The 16,893-nt window shown below is 45.7% G+C and overlaps 1 protein-coding gene across 2 annotated transcripts in view; it reads right to left on the bottom strand.

The window, feature by feature from the left end:
* Positions 1–16,893, bottom strand: part of LOC123992919 (numb-like protein) — a 65,768-nt gene that overhangs the window by 26,820 nt on the left and 22,055 nt on the right. Inside the window, exon 1 of one of the 2 annotated variants that reach the window (XM_046294560.1) lies at positions 11,241–11,453. The exons of the other annotated variant lie outside the window; for it this stretch is intronic. Coding sequence (XP_046150516.1) covers positions 11,241–11,281 — 41 coding nt within the window. The 5' untranslated portion in view covers positions 11,282–11,453. Of the gene's footprint in view, positions 1–11,240; positions 11,454–16,893 lie in introns of those variants that run through there. 2 annotated transcript variants of the gene reach the window in all.

The following is a 16,893-nucleotide window of genomic DNA, read 5'->3' as shown; positions in this document are numbered from 1 at the left end:
AACAGCATACAGCTCGAGGGCAAACTGTCAGGGCACCAATCACAGCCAATCTAAACAACCAGGAGGAGCCACCACACAGCTGGCCAATAACACATATACCAGTCCTCACTCCTTCATACACACTCCTCCCTAAAACCCACTCCCACTGTTTGGCTGGCAGACACAACCACAGCGGCGCTAGAAAACGCATTGTAACGCGCCAAGAAACCTGTACGGAGGAGAAAGCTGCATCTGTCAGCCTCCAATGCCAAGTCCAACCCTCCCTGCATCTTAAGGTGTATTGTCTTGTACAGTGTGAGGAACTGTGGGCTTCAGATATATATTCAAATACAATAAATAGTATTAGCTTTATACATTGTCATCCTTATCAACACAAAACAGCAACTATAAATGTCTGTAGACCAGCCGCAAGGACTCTATCCTCTCTCCCCCTCAGATACCCTAAAATGTGTGTGTGTGTGTGTTAGTGGTATCTTCTCTATCCATCTCCTCCTCCTCTCTCATGTGTCTGTGTCTGAGGCTGCAGGATGGAGTTGCAGCAGTGGCCTGTCCCTTTAAGAGTGTCTCTCTGAGAGTTAGTCCTGCTCCATGGGTGGGAGAGAGAATGACGATGGAGAGAGAGAGAGAGAGAGAGAGAGAGAGAGAGAGAGAGAGAGAGAGAGAGAGAGAGAGAGAGAGAGAGAGAGAGAGAGAGAGAGAGAGAGAGAAGAGAGAGAGAGAGAGAGATATACATAAATAGAGAGAGAGAGAGAGAGAAGAGAGAGAGAGAGAGAGAGAGATATACATAAATAGAGAGAGAGAGAGAGAAGAGAGAGAAGAGAGAGAGAGAGAGAGAGAGAGAGAGAGAGAGAGAGAGAGAGAGAGAGAGAGAGAGAGAGAGAGAGAGAGAGAGAGAGAGAGAGAGAAAACGAGAGAGATCAGAGAGAGATATATACATAAATAGAGAGAGAACGAGAGAGAGATATACATAAATGGAGAGTGAACGAGAGAGAGAGAACAACGAGAGAGAGAGAGAGAATGAGGGAGATACATAAATAGAGAGAGAGAGCGAGAGAGAGAACGAGAGAGAGAGAATGAGAGAGAGAGATACATAAATAGAGAGAGAATGAGAGAGAGAGAGAGAGAGAGAGAGAGAGAGAGAGAGAGAGAGAGAGAGAGAGAGAGAGAGAGAGAGAGAGAGAGATACATAAATGGAGAGTGAACGAGAGAGAGAGAACGACGAGAGATAACGAGCGAGAGAGAGAACGAGAGAGATACATAAATAGAGAGAGAGAGAGAGAGAGAGCGAGAGAGAGAACGAGAGATAGAGAGATACATAAATGGAGAGTGAACGAGAGAGAGAGAACGACGAGAGAGAGAGAGAACAAGAGAGATACATAAATAGAGAGAGAGAGAGCGAGAGAGAGAGAATGAGAGAGAGATACATAAATAGAGAGAGAATGAGAGAGAGAGAGAGAGAGAGAGAGAGAGAGAGAGAGAGAGAGAGAGAGAGAGAGAGAGAGAGAGAGAGAGAGAGAGAGAGAGAGAGAGAGAGAGAGAGAGAGAGAGAGAGAGAGAGAGAGAGAGAGAGAGAGAGAGAGAGAGAGAGACAAGCTACAGCCGTGAGCTGGGAAAGCGACAGTCCTCTCCCACTGTGTGTCCCTGGCCATCGTCACCGTAAGCCATCCAGACACACAGCTAGTGGGGAAACATACCACCCCATATGGCAGTGTCTCCACATGCAACATGGGATTGGGCTGGCTTTGGGTGGTGGGTATTATTGTGTGACAGTGTGCATAAGCAACCTGTCTCTTTCTCTCTACATCTCTCTCTCTCTGAATGTCTCCCTTTCTCGCCCTGTGTCTCTCTGTGCATCTGTTATACAAACCGTGACATGTTGAATACCTCTGTTCTTACACCCTTTTCTAAGATTTTCTCTCCTCTGTGAGTTAATCAACCTTCTCCCTATTTCCATCTCTGGCAGTCTGACCTATATTCCTCCTTTGTATCTCTCCATCACCTCCCCCTCCTCCCTTCACCTTGCTCTAGCCACAGATATACAAGCCTGGAATCAGAGCACTAGATTACAGCTACATGGGCTTTCTTTTCTCTCTCAGTCACGGTGCACATAAACCTCTGCGATATTAACAACAGGATTCAGAGAAGTAGAGCAGGCAGGAGGGAGAGTGTGTGTGTGTGTGTGTGTGTGTGTGTGTGTGTGTGTGTGTGTGTGTGTGTGTGTGTGTGTGTGTGTGTGTGTGTGTGTGTGTGTGTGTGTGTGTGTGTGTGTGTGTGTGTGTGTGTGTGTGTGTGTGTGTGTGTGTGTGTGTGTGTGTGTGTGTGTGTGTGTGTGTGTGTGTGTCAGAGAAAATGAAGTGAAAAGATATAAAAACAAGACCAGTATGCAGTTATGAGAGAAACCAAACGGGGAGACAGACAAAACAAAGATGAGAAAGTGGTGTGTGTGTGTGTGTGTGTGTGTGTGTGTGTGTGTGTGTGTGTGTGTGTGTGTGTGTGTGTGTGTGTGTGTGTGTGTGTGTGTGTGTGTGTGTGTGTGTGTGTGTGTGTGTGTGTGTGTGTGTGTGTGTGTGTGTGTGTGTGTGTGTGTGTGTGTGTGTGTATTAGTAGTTGGAGGTAAACGATAGCAAACAGATGCAGAAAGAGAGAAAGACAATTTGCATTGTTTATTATCTATTTCACTTGCTTTGGCTATGTAAACATATGTTTCCCATGCCAATAAAGCTCCTTAAATTGAAATTGAATTGAAATTGAATTGTGAGAGAGAGGAGGAGTGAGAGGATAGGCAACAGGAAAAATGAGAGACAGATTGTGGTGAAACAGGCTAATAAAACTAGGATGGACTCTAGCATAGTAAATCATCAGTAAAACATTTGAGTTGGGCCACCACACATAAACACACAGCATTGAGGCCACTCACAGTGGAACATCAGAGTACACACAAAGATAGTGAATTTAGAGATAAACCATCCTAAATTCATTTGAGAGGAACAGAATTTCAATTTGTCTATGGAAAATGCGTATTCCTGTTCAATACTTTGGAAGCAGTGTTTGAAACAAAACCAGTCCATATAGGCCTTCTCGAGTGGCGCAGCGGTCTAAGGCTCTGCGCCGCCGCCTTGTCACGTCAATACAACTTGGGGTTTGATCCCAGGCTGTGTCATTACGGCCGTGACCGGGAGTCCCATAGGGCGACGCACAATCGTCCAGGTTAGGGGAGGGTTCGGCCCGGGGAAGCTTTACTTGGCTCATCACGCTCTAGCGACTCCTCCTGGCGGGCCGGGTGCCTGCAGGCTGACTTCGGTCGTCAGCCGAACAGTGTTTCCTCCAACACATTGGTGCAGGTGTTAAGAAGGTTCTGGGGTTTCGATGACTCGACCTTCGCCTCTCCCGAGCCCGTTGGGGAGTTGCAGCGATGAGACAAGATTGTAATCACGAAATTGGGGTAAAAATAAAACAACATTTAAAAAAACACTCCACAGGCACACGAGGTTAGTAGAACATCAGTCTAGTTCATTCACACACTAGGTTAGTAGAACATCAGTCTAGTTCATTCACACACTAGGTTAGTAGAACATCAGTCTAGTTCATTCACACACTAGGTTAGTAGAACATCAGTCTAGTTCATTCACACACTAGGTTAGTAGAACATCAGTCTAGTTCATTCACACACTAGGTTAGTAGAACATCAGTCTAGTTCATTCACACACTAGGTTAGTAGAACATCAGTCTAATTCATTCACACACTAGGTTAGTAGAACATCAGTCTAGTTCATTCACACACTAGGTTAGTAGAACATCAGTCTAGTTCATTCACACACTAGGTTTGTAGAACATCAGTCTAGTTCATTCACACACTAGGTTAGTAGAACATCAGTCTAGTTCATTCACACACTAGGTTAGTAGAACATCAGTCTAGTTCATTCAGTAATGGTAAGTCTATAGAGGAACAACAGAGTTGACTGAGTTTATTACCGTTACTGAGGTAATATAGTTATCTGGGTAAAGTATCATGGTCTCCCACAGTTAGAAAAGCCTGACCGCAGGGCAGGGAGCAGGGAAAACGTTTATCAAAGCAAGTGAGAAATAGACCAACTATCCGTGGTCAGAGGGCAAGCAGCCGCCACACTGTGAGAGACAGCTAGTGATTAGATTCTACTAGAGATCAGGGAGCATTGCAGGAACGTTCCCCCGGCCATGTCAAAAATAATTTACTGAGGGAGCACAACGTCTGTTGTGTAAAAACAGGAACCGTCTTTATGATGTTAACTGCATTTTATTTATTTATTTAAAATGTTGTATTTGATGTGGAGAAATACATTTTATTAATAGATCACATATACACTGTGCTGCCTCAGGATGATCCAATTTCCGGGGCCTCTCGGACACTAAATGTAAATACTGAGCGACCCAGAGCAAGAAAAGAGTCGGCTTGTCCCCACGACAACCGTCTGTTTCCGCTCCCCCCATTCCACATATCCAACCCCCCCTCCCTCCACCCCTTCTCTCTGTGTGTGTGTGTGTGTGTGTGTGTGTGTGTGTGTGTGTGTGTGTGTGTGTGTGTGTGTGTGTGTGTGTGTGTGTGTGTGTGTGTGTGTGTGTGTGTGTGTGTGTGTGTGTGTGTGTGTGTGTGTGTGTGTGTGTGTGTGTGTGTGTGTGTGTGTGTGTGTGTGTGGTTGTGGAATGAGGGAGCAGAACCAAGCCCACATAAACAGGGGCAGCAGTGTTTTGACTGCTGTCTGACCCTGGGAGAAGAGGTCGGCCCCACTTCATTCCAGTGATACGCAACTCTGGGGTCAGCGGTCCTTCCTGTCGATGTCACATTAGCCATAGTTCATTTGATACAGAGAAACCCCTGAGGAGAGGACAAGACATAACTGTATCAGAACACTGCTAATACATCACCATCTGTAGTCTGTACTGGAAACACTGAACAAATACAACAGTGACGCTCTGGAGGTTACAGTACAGTATGAAGGCCTGTGTATTGGAACGGGATGGTTACGCATATTATCATGAGCGTGGGCTGTGTGCTGGTGCGTGTGCGTGGGTGGGTGTGCGTGTGTGAAAGCTGATGTGGAGAGACAGCTGGAACAGAGGCTGTCATGTGTAAAGGCAGTCTTCAGCCTGACGGACTGACACTCTCTCTAACCAGCACAGACTTCCTGTCTGCCTGGGACAGTCTCCTCTCTACCCCCCACCGACCCTGTTTATCCTCAGTTCACCAGCACTGGGTCCTATTCATTAGGCACCAAAGGGAAGAAAACAGGATGAAACAGGGAGGGAATACCTGAACTTGTTCAATAAGAAATGCACATTTTCATTTTGCATTAAAAAAATGCTCTCTCCTCCACTGTCACTATGCTAACTACTGCCTGTAGCACCACCATCCATCACATAGCACCACTCTCTCACCCATCATTGTGTAACTAAACATTTTTTCTCCTCAATCCCGATCATATATCATTCCACCGTCACACTTATCTACAGTACCTTTCCAGCCCTCTCTCTTTCCCTGTCTGTCTCTCTCTCTTTCCCTGTCTGTCTCTCTCTCTTTCCCTGTCTCTCTCTCTTTCCCTGTCTCTCTCTCCTTCCCTGTCTCTCTCTTTCCCTGTCTCTCTCTTTCCCTGTCTCTCTCTTTCACTGTCTCTCTCTCTTTCACTGTCTCTCTCTTTCACTGTCTCTCTCTCGTTCCCTGTCTCTCTCTCTTTCACTGTCTCTCTCTCTTTCACTGTCTCTCTCTCTTTCACTGTCTCTCTCTTTCACTGTCTCTCTCTCTCTTTCACTGTCTCTCTCTCTTTCACTGTCTCTCTCTTTCACTGTCTCTCTCTCTCTTTCACTGTCTCTCTCTCTTTCACTGTCTCTCTCTCTTTCACTGTCTCTCTCTCTTTCACTGTCTCTCTCTCTTTCACTGTCTCTCTCTCTTTCACTGTCTCTCTCTTTCACTGTCTCTCTCTCTTTCCCTGTCTCTCTCTCTTTCACTGTCTCTCTCTCGTTCACTGTCTCTCTCTCGTTCACTGTCTCTCTCTCTTTCCCTGTCTCTCTCTCTTTCCCTGTCTCTCTCTCTTTCCCTGTCTCTCTCTCTTTCACTGTCTCTCTCTCTTTCACTGTCTCTCTCTTTCACTGTCTCTCTCTCTTTCCCTGTCTCTCTCTCTTTCACTGTCTCTCTCTCTTTCACTGTCTCTCTCTCTTTCACTGTCTCTCTCTTTCACTTTCTCTCTGTCTCTTTCTCTGTCTCTCTCTCTTTCCCTGTCTCTCTCTCTTTCCCTGTCTCTCTCTCTTTCCCTGTCTCTCTCTCTTTCCCTGTCTCTCTCTCTTTCACTGTCTCTCTCTCTTTCACTGTCTCTCTCTTTCACTGTCTCTCTCTTTCCCTCTCTCTCTTTCCTCTCTCTCTCTTTCCCTGTCTCTCTCTCTTTCACTGTCTCTCTCTTTCACTGTCTCTCTCTTTCCCTGTCTCTCTCTTTCCCTGTCTCTCTCTTTCCCTGTCTCTCTCTTTCCCTGTCTCTCTCTCTTTCCCTGTCTCTCTCTCTTTCCCTGTCCCTCTCTCTTTCACTGTCTCTCTCTTTCCCTGTCTCTCTCTCTTTCACTGTCTGTCTCTCTCTTTCCCTGTCTCTCTCTTTCCCTGTCTCTCTCTCTTTCCCTGTCTCTCTCTCTTTCCCTGTCTCTCTCTCTTTCACTGTCTCTCTCTCTTTCACTGTCTCTCTCTCTTTCACGGTCTCTCTCTCTTTCCCTGTCTCTCTCTTTCACTGTTTCTCTCTCTCTTTCCCTGTCTCTCTCTCTTTCACTGTTTCTCTCTCTCTTTCACTGTCTCTCTCTCTCTTTCACGGTCTCTCTCTCTTTCCCTGTCTCTCTCTCTTTCACTGTCTCTCTCTCTCTCTTTCACTGTCTCTCTCTCTTTCCCTGTCTCTCTCTCTTTCCCTGTCTCTCTCTCTCTTTCCCTGTCTCTCTCTCTTTCCCTGTCTCTCTCTCTTTCCCTGTCTCTCTCTCTCTTTCCCTGTCTCTCTCTCTTTCCCTGTCTCTCTCTCTTTCACTGTCTCTCTCTCTTTCACTGTCTCTCTCTCTTTCACTGTCTCTCTCTCTCTTTCACTGTCTCTCTCTTTCCCTGTCTCCCGCTCTTTCCCTGTCTCTCTCTCTTTCCCTGTCTCTCTCTTTCCCTGTCTCTCTTTCCCTGTCTCTCTCTCTTTCCCTGTCTCTCTCTCCATCCCTGTCTCTCTCTCCATCCCTGTCTCTCTCTCCATCCCTGTCTCTCTCTCCATCCCTGTCTCTCTCTCCATCCCTGTCTCTCTCTCTTTCCCTGTCTCTCTCCCCATTCCCTCTCATAGTTCATCCAGCAGACACTCTCTGTCATTCCACATCTACATTCATGTCAATTAGGCCATGCCGTAATTCAATCACCCTCCAACACAGTAACATGGACCATGCATGCCTTGTGTAGGCTGTGATGACAGTGTGAGCGACAGCCAGGACTGTGGACTCTGATGTAAGGTAGATTATACAGATATATAACCTCTGACACAACACAAACACATCACACGCACATCTGCCCTCTACACATACACATACGCACAATCTTACCCCCACCCACACTTCCAAACAGCGGTGACCTGGATGACCCACAGTACCCAATTTTCATACTTGAGTAAAAGTAAAGATACCTTAATAGAAAATGACCCAAGTAAAAGTGAAAGTCACCCAGTAAAATACTACTTGAGTAAAAGTCTAAAAGTATTTAGTTTTAAATATGCTTAAGTATCAAAAGTAAATGTAATTGCAAAATGTATATAAGAATAAATCATTTCAAATTCCCTATATTAAACAATCAAGATGGCACCATTATCTTGTTTTTGAAATGTACGGACAGCCAGGGGTACACTACAACACTCAGACATCATTTACAAATGAAGCATTTGTGTTTATTGAGTCCGCAAGATCAGAGGCAGTAGGGATGACCAGGGAATGGACCACTTTCCTGTCCTGCAAGCCATGCAAAATGTAAAGACTACTTTTGGGTGTCAGGGAAAATGTATGGAGTAAAAAGCACATTCTTTTCTTTAGAAAAGTAGTGAAGTAAAAGTAAAAGTAGTCAAAAATATAAATAGTAAAGCAAAGTACAGATACAACAAAAAACTCCTTAAGTAGTACTTTAAATGATTTTTACTGAACTACATTACACCTCTGATGATCCGGATGGGTGTGGGGGTCAGAACACACAGGGCATCTGTTATTGTGGTCAGATAGTTGATGTACCTCGGCATGGCAACAGACATAATTAGCTTTAAACAGGCTACGACACTAACACTCAATCAGTCCTTCCTGTGGCCCTAATGCAATTAGGAAGAAGAAGCCACAGGCCGAGGGGCTTCTGAGAAGACCCCTGCTGAGAAGGTCCAAGGCCCAAACTCAATTAGACTGAACCACAGGCTGGTCAGAGAGTAAGTCAGTTAATATAATGAGAGGGATGCCCTGCCCTGGTCTCTGACTGCCTGTCACTCACACTGCTCTGCTCTGATGATCTCTGGGATTCCGCAGCATATAAAGTACATGAATAGGGTGCATCCCCATGACAACAGGTGTGGCGGTGGGACTCTCTGGAAGTAGTTCCACAAACCCACTAATAGAACACCATATTAGAACACCATCTTTAAAGTTGTCACGTTATTTATTATTTATGGCCGTGGAGACACATTTCAAGCGCAAACAGCTAGTGTGAGGGAGGGCGCAAAAAAACAAACAAATATTAAATGCATTAAGTCATAACGCTAAAAAGGCATTAAATGTGCCTTATCACTACTTGTCTTGTTTCTGCAGAGGCATCATTTTTCTCTCCAGAAGATTAGTAACATTTACAGCTCCTTCCTGAATCCCATTGTAATGTATGGCACAGTAAACAATGTCTTGCTACTCTGTGCGAACGTTGCAAAAATAAATGTACACATACATGTTATTCAATCATTGCACCCACACTGCTAGCACGTGTCTGCGTGGCCAGTCTCTAAAATAGAAATGGGTTCTATTTTTTACACTTTAGGGGCATTTTTGTTTTTGCCCTAGCACTACACAGCTGATTCAAATCATCAACTCATCAAAAGGCTTTGATGATTTGAATCAGCTGTGTCGTGCTAGGACAAAAACAAAAAATGTGCACCCCATTGGGTCCCCGGGACCAGGATTGAGAACCAATGACATAGTGAATAGGGTGGTGATTTGGGATACAACCACAGTGAGACCTGTTAGGGAGCATTGAGGCTTGGGAATAACAAGCTAAAGGGGAGCAGTAATACAGTAATATGTTTGCGATGTGAAGGTAAGACGTTCTATGACACAGAGCCATATGGTGCAAGTAGAACCTATGTGCCATGTCACCTTTTCTCATCTCATAGACCTGCTACAAAATCAGAACATTTTGACTTATCTTGTCTTTGTTCCTAGGCCGTCATTGTAAATAAGAATTTGTTCTTAACTGACTTGACTAGTTAAATAAAGATAAATGTAATGTCCCTCCCAAACACACAGCTGTGCCCTCATAGCTTATTCATACTCCTCTTTCCTCTGTCCCTCCCTCCTTTCTTCACAAACACAGGCTAAGCTCTTAGCCAAGGGCCTCTGAGTGGAGATGAGATACACACGCCTGTGTGTGTGCTCCAGGACATGGAGATTAACAACAGAAACACCTAAATCCCCCTGTGCCCTTGGAGGCGGGCAGAGAGAGAGAGAGCGGGCAGAGAGAGAGAGAGAGAGAGAGAGAGAGAGAGAGAGAGAGAGTGGGCAGAGAGAGAGAGAGCGGGCAGAGAGAGAGAGAGAGAGAGAGAGAGAGAGAGAGAGAGAGAGAGAGAGAGAGAGAGAGAGAGAGAGAGAGAGAGAGGGGCAGAGCAGAGAGAGAGAGAGAGAGAGAGAGAGAGGGAGAGAGAGAGAGAGAGAGAGAGAGAGAGAGAGAGAGAGAGAGAGAGAGAGAGAGAGAGAGAGAGAGAGAGAGAGAGAGAGAGAGAGAGAGAGAGAGAGCAGGGAGAGAGAGAGGGCGGGCAGAGCAGAGAGAGAGAGAGAGAGAGAGAGAGGGCGGGCGGGCAGAGAGAGAGAGAGAGAGAGAGAGCGGGAGAGAGCAGGCGGGCGGGCAGAGAGAGAGAGAGCGGGCAGAGAGAGAGAGAGCGGGCAGAGAGAGAGAGAGAGCGGGAGAGAGCAGGCGGGCGGGCAGAGAGAGAGAGAGCGGGCAGAGAGAGAGAGAGAGAGAGTGGGCAGAGAGAGAGAGAGCGAGAGAGAGAGAGAGAGAGAGAGAGAGAGAGAGAGAGAGAGAGAGAGAGAGAGAGAGAGAGAGAGAGAGAGAGAGAGCAGCGGGCAGAGAGAGAGCGCGAGAGAGAGAGCAGCGGGCAGAGAGAGAGCGGGCAGAGAGAGAGAGAGAGAGCAGCGGGCAGAGAGAGAGAGAGAGAGAGAGAGCAGCGGGCAGAGAGAGAGAGAGAGAGAGTGAGTGGGCATGGCTGCAGTGGGCGGTCCAGCTGGTCCAGGGTGTTCGTAGAGGCTCCCTAAACAGCAGGACTAATGTTAAAACACAGCAGCCATGTGAAGACCTCTCACATGCTCTTATCTGCCCAGGCTAGACCCAGGCTAGACCCAGGCTAGACCCAGGCTAGACCCAGGTCACAGGCTCTCTAATCCACAAGGAGTTATTCAGACAAGAGCAAGTGTGCAGACAGCACTCACATCTCACAATTCTCAAACACACACCTCAGGAAATAACGTGTGAAAAGCATTTCCCTTTTCTCAACATAAGAGAAGTGTTGCATTGCCAATCACTCAAACAAAAAGACAAAAACAGTCCCACTTTTCTCCTGTGTCTGCTTAACTTGGCTTTTGCTGCTACTTCTTCTTCTTCTACTTCTGTGGTGGTAAGATTACTAAGATTCATCCTTTTCTGCTATGAAAACATCCCTTAACATTTAATGTCGCACATGCGGCACATAAACAAATATGAGGTATTTTGGGATATCAGTTGAGACTCTAAATCGGCTCCATATGGGTGCGGGGGCTAATAGAGCTGCTAAGACTATGAGCTCCTGGAATAAGCTAGTAGACGCCGCGTCAGTTTTGACAGCTGCTGAAATGGCTATGGCCAATAATAACCGAGGCTAATGCTATCGCTAACTACAGACACGCTAGAGCTAGGCTATTGACCTGTGTTCACAGCTACTGCAACACATCAGCCTATCCTACTGTAACCCCCCCCCCTAATCACCCCAGCCACAAACACTCACCTTAGCTCGATGGCCTCCCCCATCTCAGCGCTCAAACTCATCTCAGACTAGTGAAAGCAGAAGAAGAGGCAGAGAGCAGTAGAAGAAGAAGTGGAGAGATGATGATGGGCGTTCAAAAATGCAAAAAAGAGAACGCCCTGAGACTCGCAGCGGCAGCAGCAGCAGCGGAGGAGAATTCAACTAACACAACATGCGATGAAAATCTGCTTGGGGATCAGAGAGAGAGACAGAGAGAGAGAGAGAGAGAGAGAGAGAGAGAGAGAGAGAGAGAGAGAGAGAGAGAGAGAGAGAGAGAGAGAGAGACCACACCTCTTCTTAAGAGATTAACTTGGAGAGAAGGCAACCGACACATTCACACAGACCCCTGTCGCTGTGTGTGTGTAATGTGTACGTGCGTCTCTAACACACACACACTCCTGTCTGAATTGCCTGTGAGAGGGACGGTTCATTTTCAGCCTCTCCAAAACCTGTCCGAGAGGATGAAGAGGACAGACAGGGAGACACAGAGAGGATGAGAATGAGAGAGGATGAGAGAGGAAAGAGTGAGAGGGGGAGGAGCGGAGCGGAGCGGAGAGGTGATTAGACTAGCGGTGACACAGTTTCATCCGTCCATCTGTGATGACCAGTGAGGCTGAAGGCTGTTGGCAGGGGTCTGGGATGGGGGTCTTTTCTGTGCCTGCAGCCTGCCTGGTCACACGTTCACCTCTGCCTGGAAGCCATTCATTCACTAAGCACTATACTGCTCCAAAGACAAGAAAGCAACTCTCTCTCTCTCTCTCTCTCTCTCTCTCTCTCTCTCTCTCTCTCTCTCTCTCTCTCTCTCTCTCTCTCTCTCTCTCTCTCTCTCTCTCTCTCTCTCTCTCTCTCTCTCTCTCTCTCTCTCTCTCTCTCTCTCTCTCTCTCTCTCTCTCTCTCTCTCTCTCTCTCTCACTCTCTCTCTCAGCTGGAGAAAAGAGAGATGAAGGGAGAGAAAGAGGGAACGAGAGATAGCTAGACGTATAAAAATAGACAGTGCATGAGAGGAGGACAAAGAAAGAGAGATAGCTTCACAAAATGGGAGACAGCCAGAAAGAAAGTGTGTCCATCTGTGTTGTGTCATACAGATAGATTAGCTTGATAATTCACTGTAGGCAAAGCATACAGCGGTGGGCTGAGCTCTCCCATAAGCCTATTAATGGTATAGTTATCGAACACGATGACCTCACAGGCTGGATGGGAACACATACTGCTCAGATTCCTCCTTACGTAACAAAAATGGCTTCCAAAGAATTCAATCAACCAGTGTTTTAACATCACCATCACACCCTAATCATTCCCATAGTAACACTAGCTCTGCTGTTCAGCACTCGCCAGAGCCCTGTTCTTGCTGTTGATTATACATAGAATTAGAATATAGTCATTATTTTTCTATGGAGCTAACTGGAGTGCACACCTAAACGAAACTATGAGTAATCTTCCCCTGTGGATTGCATTTAAATTAGGGATTAGAATACAGGATATTTATGGTTTTCCAACTGTGTTGTTGTTCTGTTTTCCCATGGGATCATGGAGAAGAGAAGAGCAGGCAACTGGCGGCACGCGGGCCAAACGGCCTGTGAGTGATAATAAAAAATAAAAAAATTATATTATAAAAAATAAAAAAGAGACATATGTGATCGTGTCTCAATGTAATGAAGGTATATAATGATTCTTATTTTCAAAAAAATCTATTTTTGGGCTTAGTTGTGGTCAATTTGCAGTCTAAAAAATATTATCATTATGTTCCGACCCCCCGACCATCCACTTCGACAAAAATGGTCTTGCCGCTGAATTTAGTTGTCTCTCCCTGGAGTAAAGGTTTTACCCCAACAGAAATAGCTATGCAGCCTGGTATGGTGTGGTATGGGGTGGGGTGGTGTGGGGTGGGGGGTGGGGTGGGGTGGTGTGGGGTGGGGTGGGGTGGGGTGGTGTGGGGTGGTGTGGTGTGGGGTGGTGTGGTGTTGGGTGGTGTGGGGTGGTGTGGTGTGGTGTGTTGTGGTATGGTATGGTATGGAATGGGATGGTGTGGTATGGTATGGTATGGGGTGGTGTGGTGTGGTGTGGTGTGGTATGGTATGGGGTGGGGTGGGGTGGGGTGGTGTGGGGTGGTGTGGTGTGGGGTGGTGTGGTATGGGGTGGAGTGGTGTGGTATGGTATGGTGTGGGGTGGTGTGGGGTGGTGTGGTATGGGGTGGAGTGGTGTGGTACGGTATGGTATGGTATGGTGTGGGGTGGTGTGGTGTGGTATGGGGTGGAGTGGTGTGGTATGGTATGGTGTGGGGTGGTGTGGTGTGGTATGGGGTGGTGTGGTATGGGGTGGTGTGGTGTGCTGAGCCCTAGGCACTGTTAACATTGATTGCTCGGTGTTGTTAATTGAATTTCTCATGACCCAAATGAGGGCCCACCAGTAGAGCTGGCTTGGTGTGTGTGTGTGTGTGTGTGTGTGTGTGTGTGTGTGTGTGTGTGTGTGTGTGTGTGTGTGTGTGTGTGTGTGTGTGTGTGTGTGTGTGTGTGTGTGTGTGTGTGTGTGTGTGTGTGTGTGTGTGTGTGTGTGTGTGTGTGTGTGTGTGTGTGTGTGTACATGTTTTCCTACATTATCAAGACCACAATGTCCTGACAAGGTAGGAATACAACACTAATTTGAAAGGTTTAGGGTTTGGGTTTAAGGTTAGGGTTAGGTTTAAGGTTTAGGGTTTGGGTTTAAGGTTAGGGTTAGGTTTAAGGTTTAGGGTTTGGGTTTAAGGTTAGGTTTGAGAGTTAGGTTTAGCGTTAGAGGTCAGATTAGGGTTAAGGTTCGTTTAAGGGTTATGGAAAATAGGATTTTGAATGGAAACACATTTTTACTCCCCAAAAATTCACAAAAACAAAGCTGTGTGTGTGTGTACTCTGATGTTTCACTTTTGAGTGAAACCTCAATGCTACATATTTATCTGTGGTGGCGCAACTTGTAAACTCTAATGTTTTACTGTTGTTTAACTATGCTCGAGTAAGCACAGGACCTGCGGTGGTAGACATATTCTTTCATGTCCATGAACAGACCAACACACGCAAGCTCTCGCATGCCAACACACACTCACGAACAGTTGAAACAATTCCGATCAAATAGCCCACCTGTACAACACTGGAGGCTGCTAAAGGGAAGACGGCTCATAATAATGTCTGTTTGATGATTTGATACAATTCCACGGAGTCCGCTCCATTCATTATCATGATCCCATCCTCCCCAATTAAGGTGCCACCAACCCCCTGTGCTGTACAAACGCTCTAAACTAAATCATTAGTGCATGACAGACTCACATGCAAACCCACAATACACATCCCACTCTGCACAAACTTGTTGCATCAACGTTGTTTTAACATAATTTGTCAAAAGTAGTGACGTGGAATCTACATGGAACATGCATTGGATTTGAAAAAAATTCAGCAACTGTTGTTTTGAGGGTGTCATTTTAACCACAGGATTATGTTATGGTAACCAATTGGTAACCAATTTTTAACATAGTCCAAACTTTCATAAAATATGTTGAATTTGTACCTTTGAAACAATGTCAGCTCTCCAACATTATATCCACTGTCAAAACAAATAATAAATAAGCTGGGCAGCACCTCCTACTGGAGAATTGATTTATGTACAGCTCTCCATTTGATCTCCCATGCAGGGTTTTAACCAAGTCCAGTCCTACTTAACTTCGATATTTGTCACTGACTAATAGCAATGCGCTATTGTGAGAATGATAAGCAAAAGATTTCTTACTACAACTAGATTCACTGTTGCTATCAAATGCATTCCCAAGGGTAGATTTAACAGAGAAATGAAACGGAACCATATTTTGTAGGTCATGTATCAGCAAATCCAACATCGGCCTAAATATTGATGAGTCATCAACAGCTATTGCTTCAATTTAACCCAGGGTTCAACTAAAAATAGACAAAACAGGCCTAGGGTTTACAGCTTTGACTGATTTCAGATCTTATTAATTAACAATCTTCAATTGTTAATTAATATGTTGGATTCATGTCTCCATCTCAACCAAAACTCTAAGTTAAAGAATAGGTCAAAATCAAATCAAACTTTAAATGCACTTCGATTTGTGGTTGAGATGGAGAATCCAACATATCCATTTTTAATTTGTAGACATGGAATTAAAGCCAGACTCAGTGGCACAAAAGAGACATCTCCTCCTCAGTGCTCATCTCTCCATTCTCAAACTCTGGCATTTATTTTCATTGTATGTACATAGTTGTCATGTTCTCCCTCCTATAGGCATCTCTTTTCCTCTCTTTCCATTTTTCTATCCATGTCAGCGATTCCTCATCTCTTCTCACAACTCTCCCCCTCCTTGTATCATCCTCTTCTTCCTACTTTCGTTCCAAATTTTAGACAAACAGTGGTTGTTATTCTATACACAGTCTATGACAACAATATAGCCCTGTGTTTTCTTTTTCTATTCATCTTTATTGCACACGATTCTTCCAATATTATGGCAAGCCCAAACAGACAGACTATTTCCATGGGTTTGGGATGGAAATTAGAAACCTGCACCAACTGTTCCTGGATGACGTCATTTCCTGAAACATACCACAAGCCGCAGGCATTTCCCAAACCTCAACAGCAAGTGTGTGTAGACACAAAGTACATCCATACTCAAATGCACTCTACTGTTCGGAGTATACGAACAGAGTACACTAAAGATACACTGGGCCAGTTTGAAAGTAACTATGTATGCAGTTGACTTGTGTTGCTGTGCTACTATGATTCAAACATTATGTGCATGGATGAGCTCCAGTGTAAGTGTGCTTTCAACCAGGCTCATGTCAAGTGTGTGTATCAATTGTCTGGGAATGGTTTGATCCGAAATTCCTGTTTGCCACACTGTATGAGATAGAGCTCAACTTTCCTAACGATTGTCGCAAATCAGATACCAATCAGCTAAGCCCACAGAAGTAAATAACTTGTGACTCTCCTCCTGTCCAATCATCTTCTGAGCTTCAGGACACAGCCCCACTGTCCAGTCCAGTGCTGGCCAGAGCCAAGTCCAGACACTCATCTGAAAAGCACTGGGATCGATGTGTGGCTCTGTTCAATGCCTATCCCTCTCTCTCCCTCTCTCTCCCCCTTTACAACCAAAAGCCTGCTCTGTTCCCCACTACAAAGACACATTGTCACCAATCTGGTAAAAAAAACTATGGAGGATAGAGAAATGTGTGAGTATGTGTGTGTACCTCCTTGGGGCATCCCAAAACATTCAGAATGCAGCCTATTTAACGGCACCAACCAACCATGAAGGAAATGCTTCAGCCTTCCTTTTTTTTACAGTCTGGTAACTAAACTGTGGCTCTCGACTGTAAATTGCCTGAGAGAGAGAGGATCGATGGCTTTCCTCTCTCCAGGGTGTGTGTGTTTGTGTGTGTGTGTGCATGTATGTGTGTGTAGAGGGAGCAGGCAGACTGAATTGGGTCACATGTCTGGTGGGCTAACAAAGGGGCAGCAGTGAGCCTGAGACCTGATATGCAACACCAGTGCTCTGCGCACACACACACACGCACGCACGCACGCACCCATGCACACACACGCACACACACACACACACACACACACACACACACACACACACACACACACACACACACACACA

The sequence above is a fragment of the Oncorhynchus gorbuscha genome, linkage group LG13 (genome assembly GCF_021184085.1).
Source record: "Oncorhynchus gorbuscha isolate QuinsamMale2020 ecotype Even-year linkage group LG13, OgorEven_v1.0, whole genome shotgun sequence".
NCBI lineage: Eukaryota > Metazoa > Chordata > Actinopteri > Salmoniformes > Salmonidae > Oncorhynchus > Oncorhynchus gorbuscha.
Note: the sequence above shows the minus strand (reverse complement) of the source record. Positions and strands in the feature narration are given on the sequence as shown.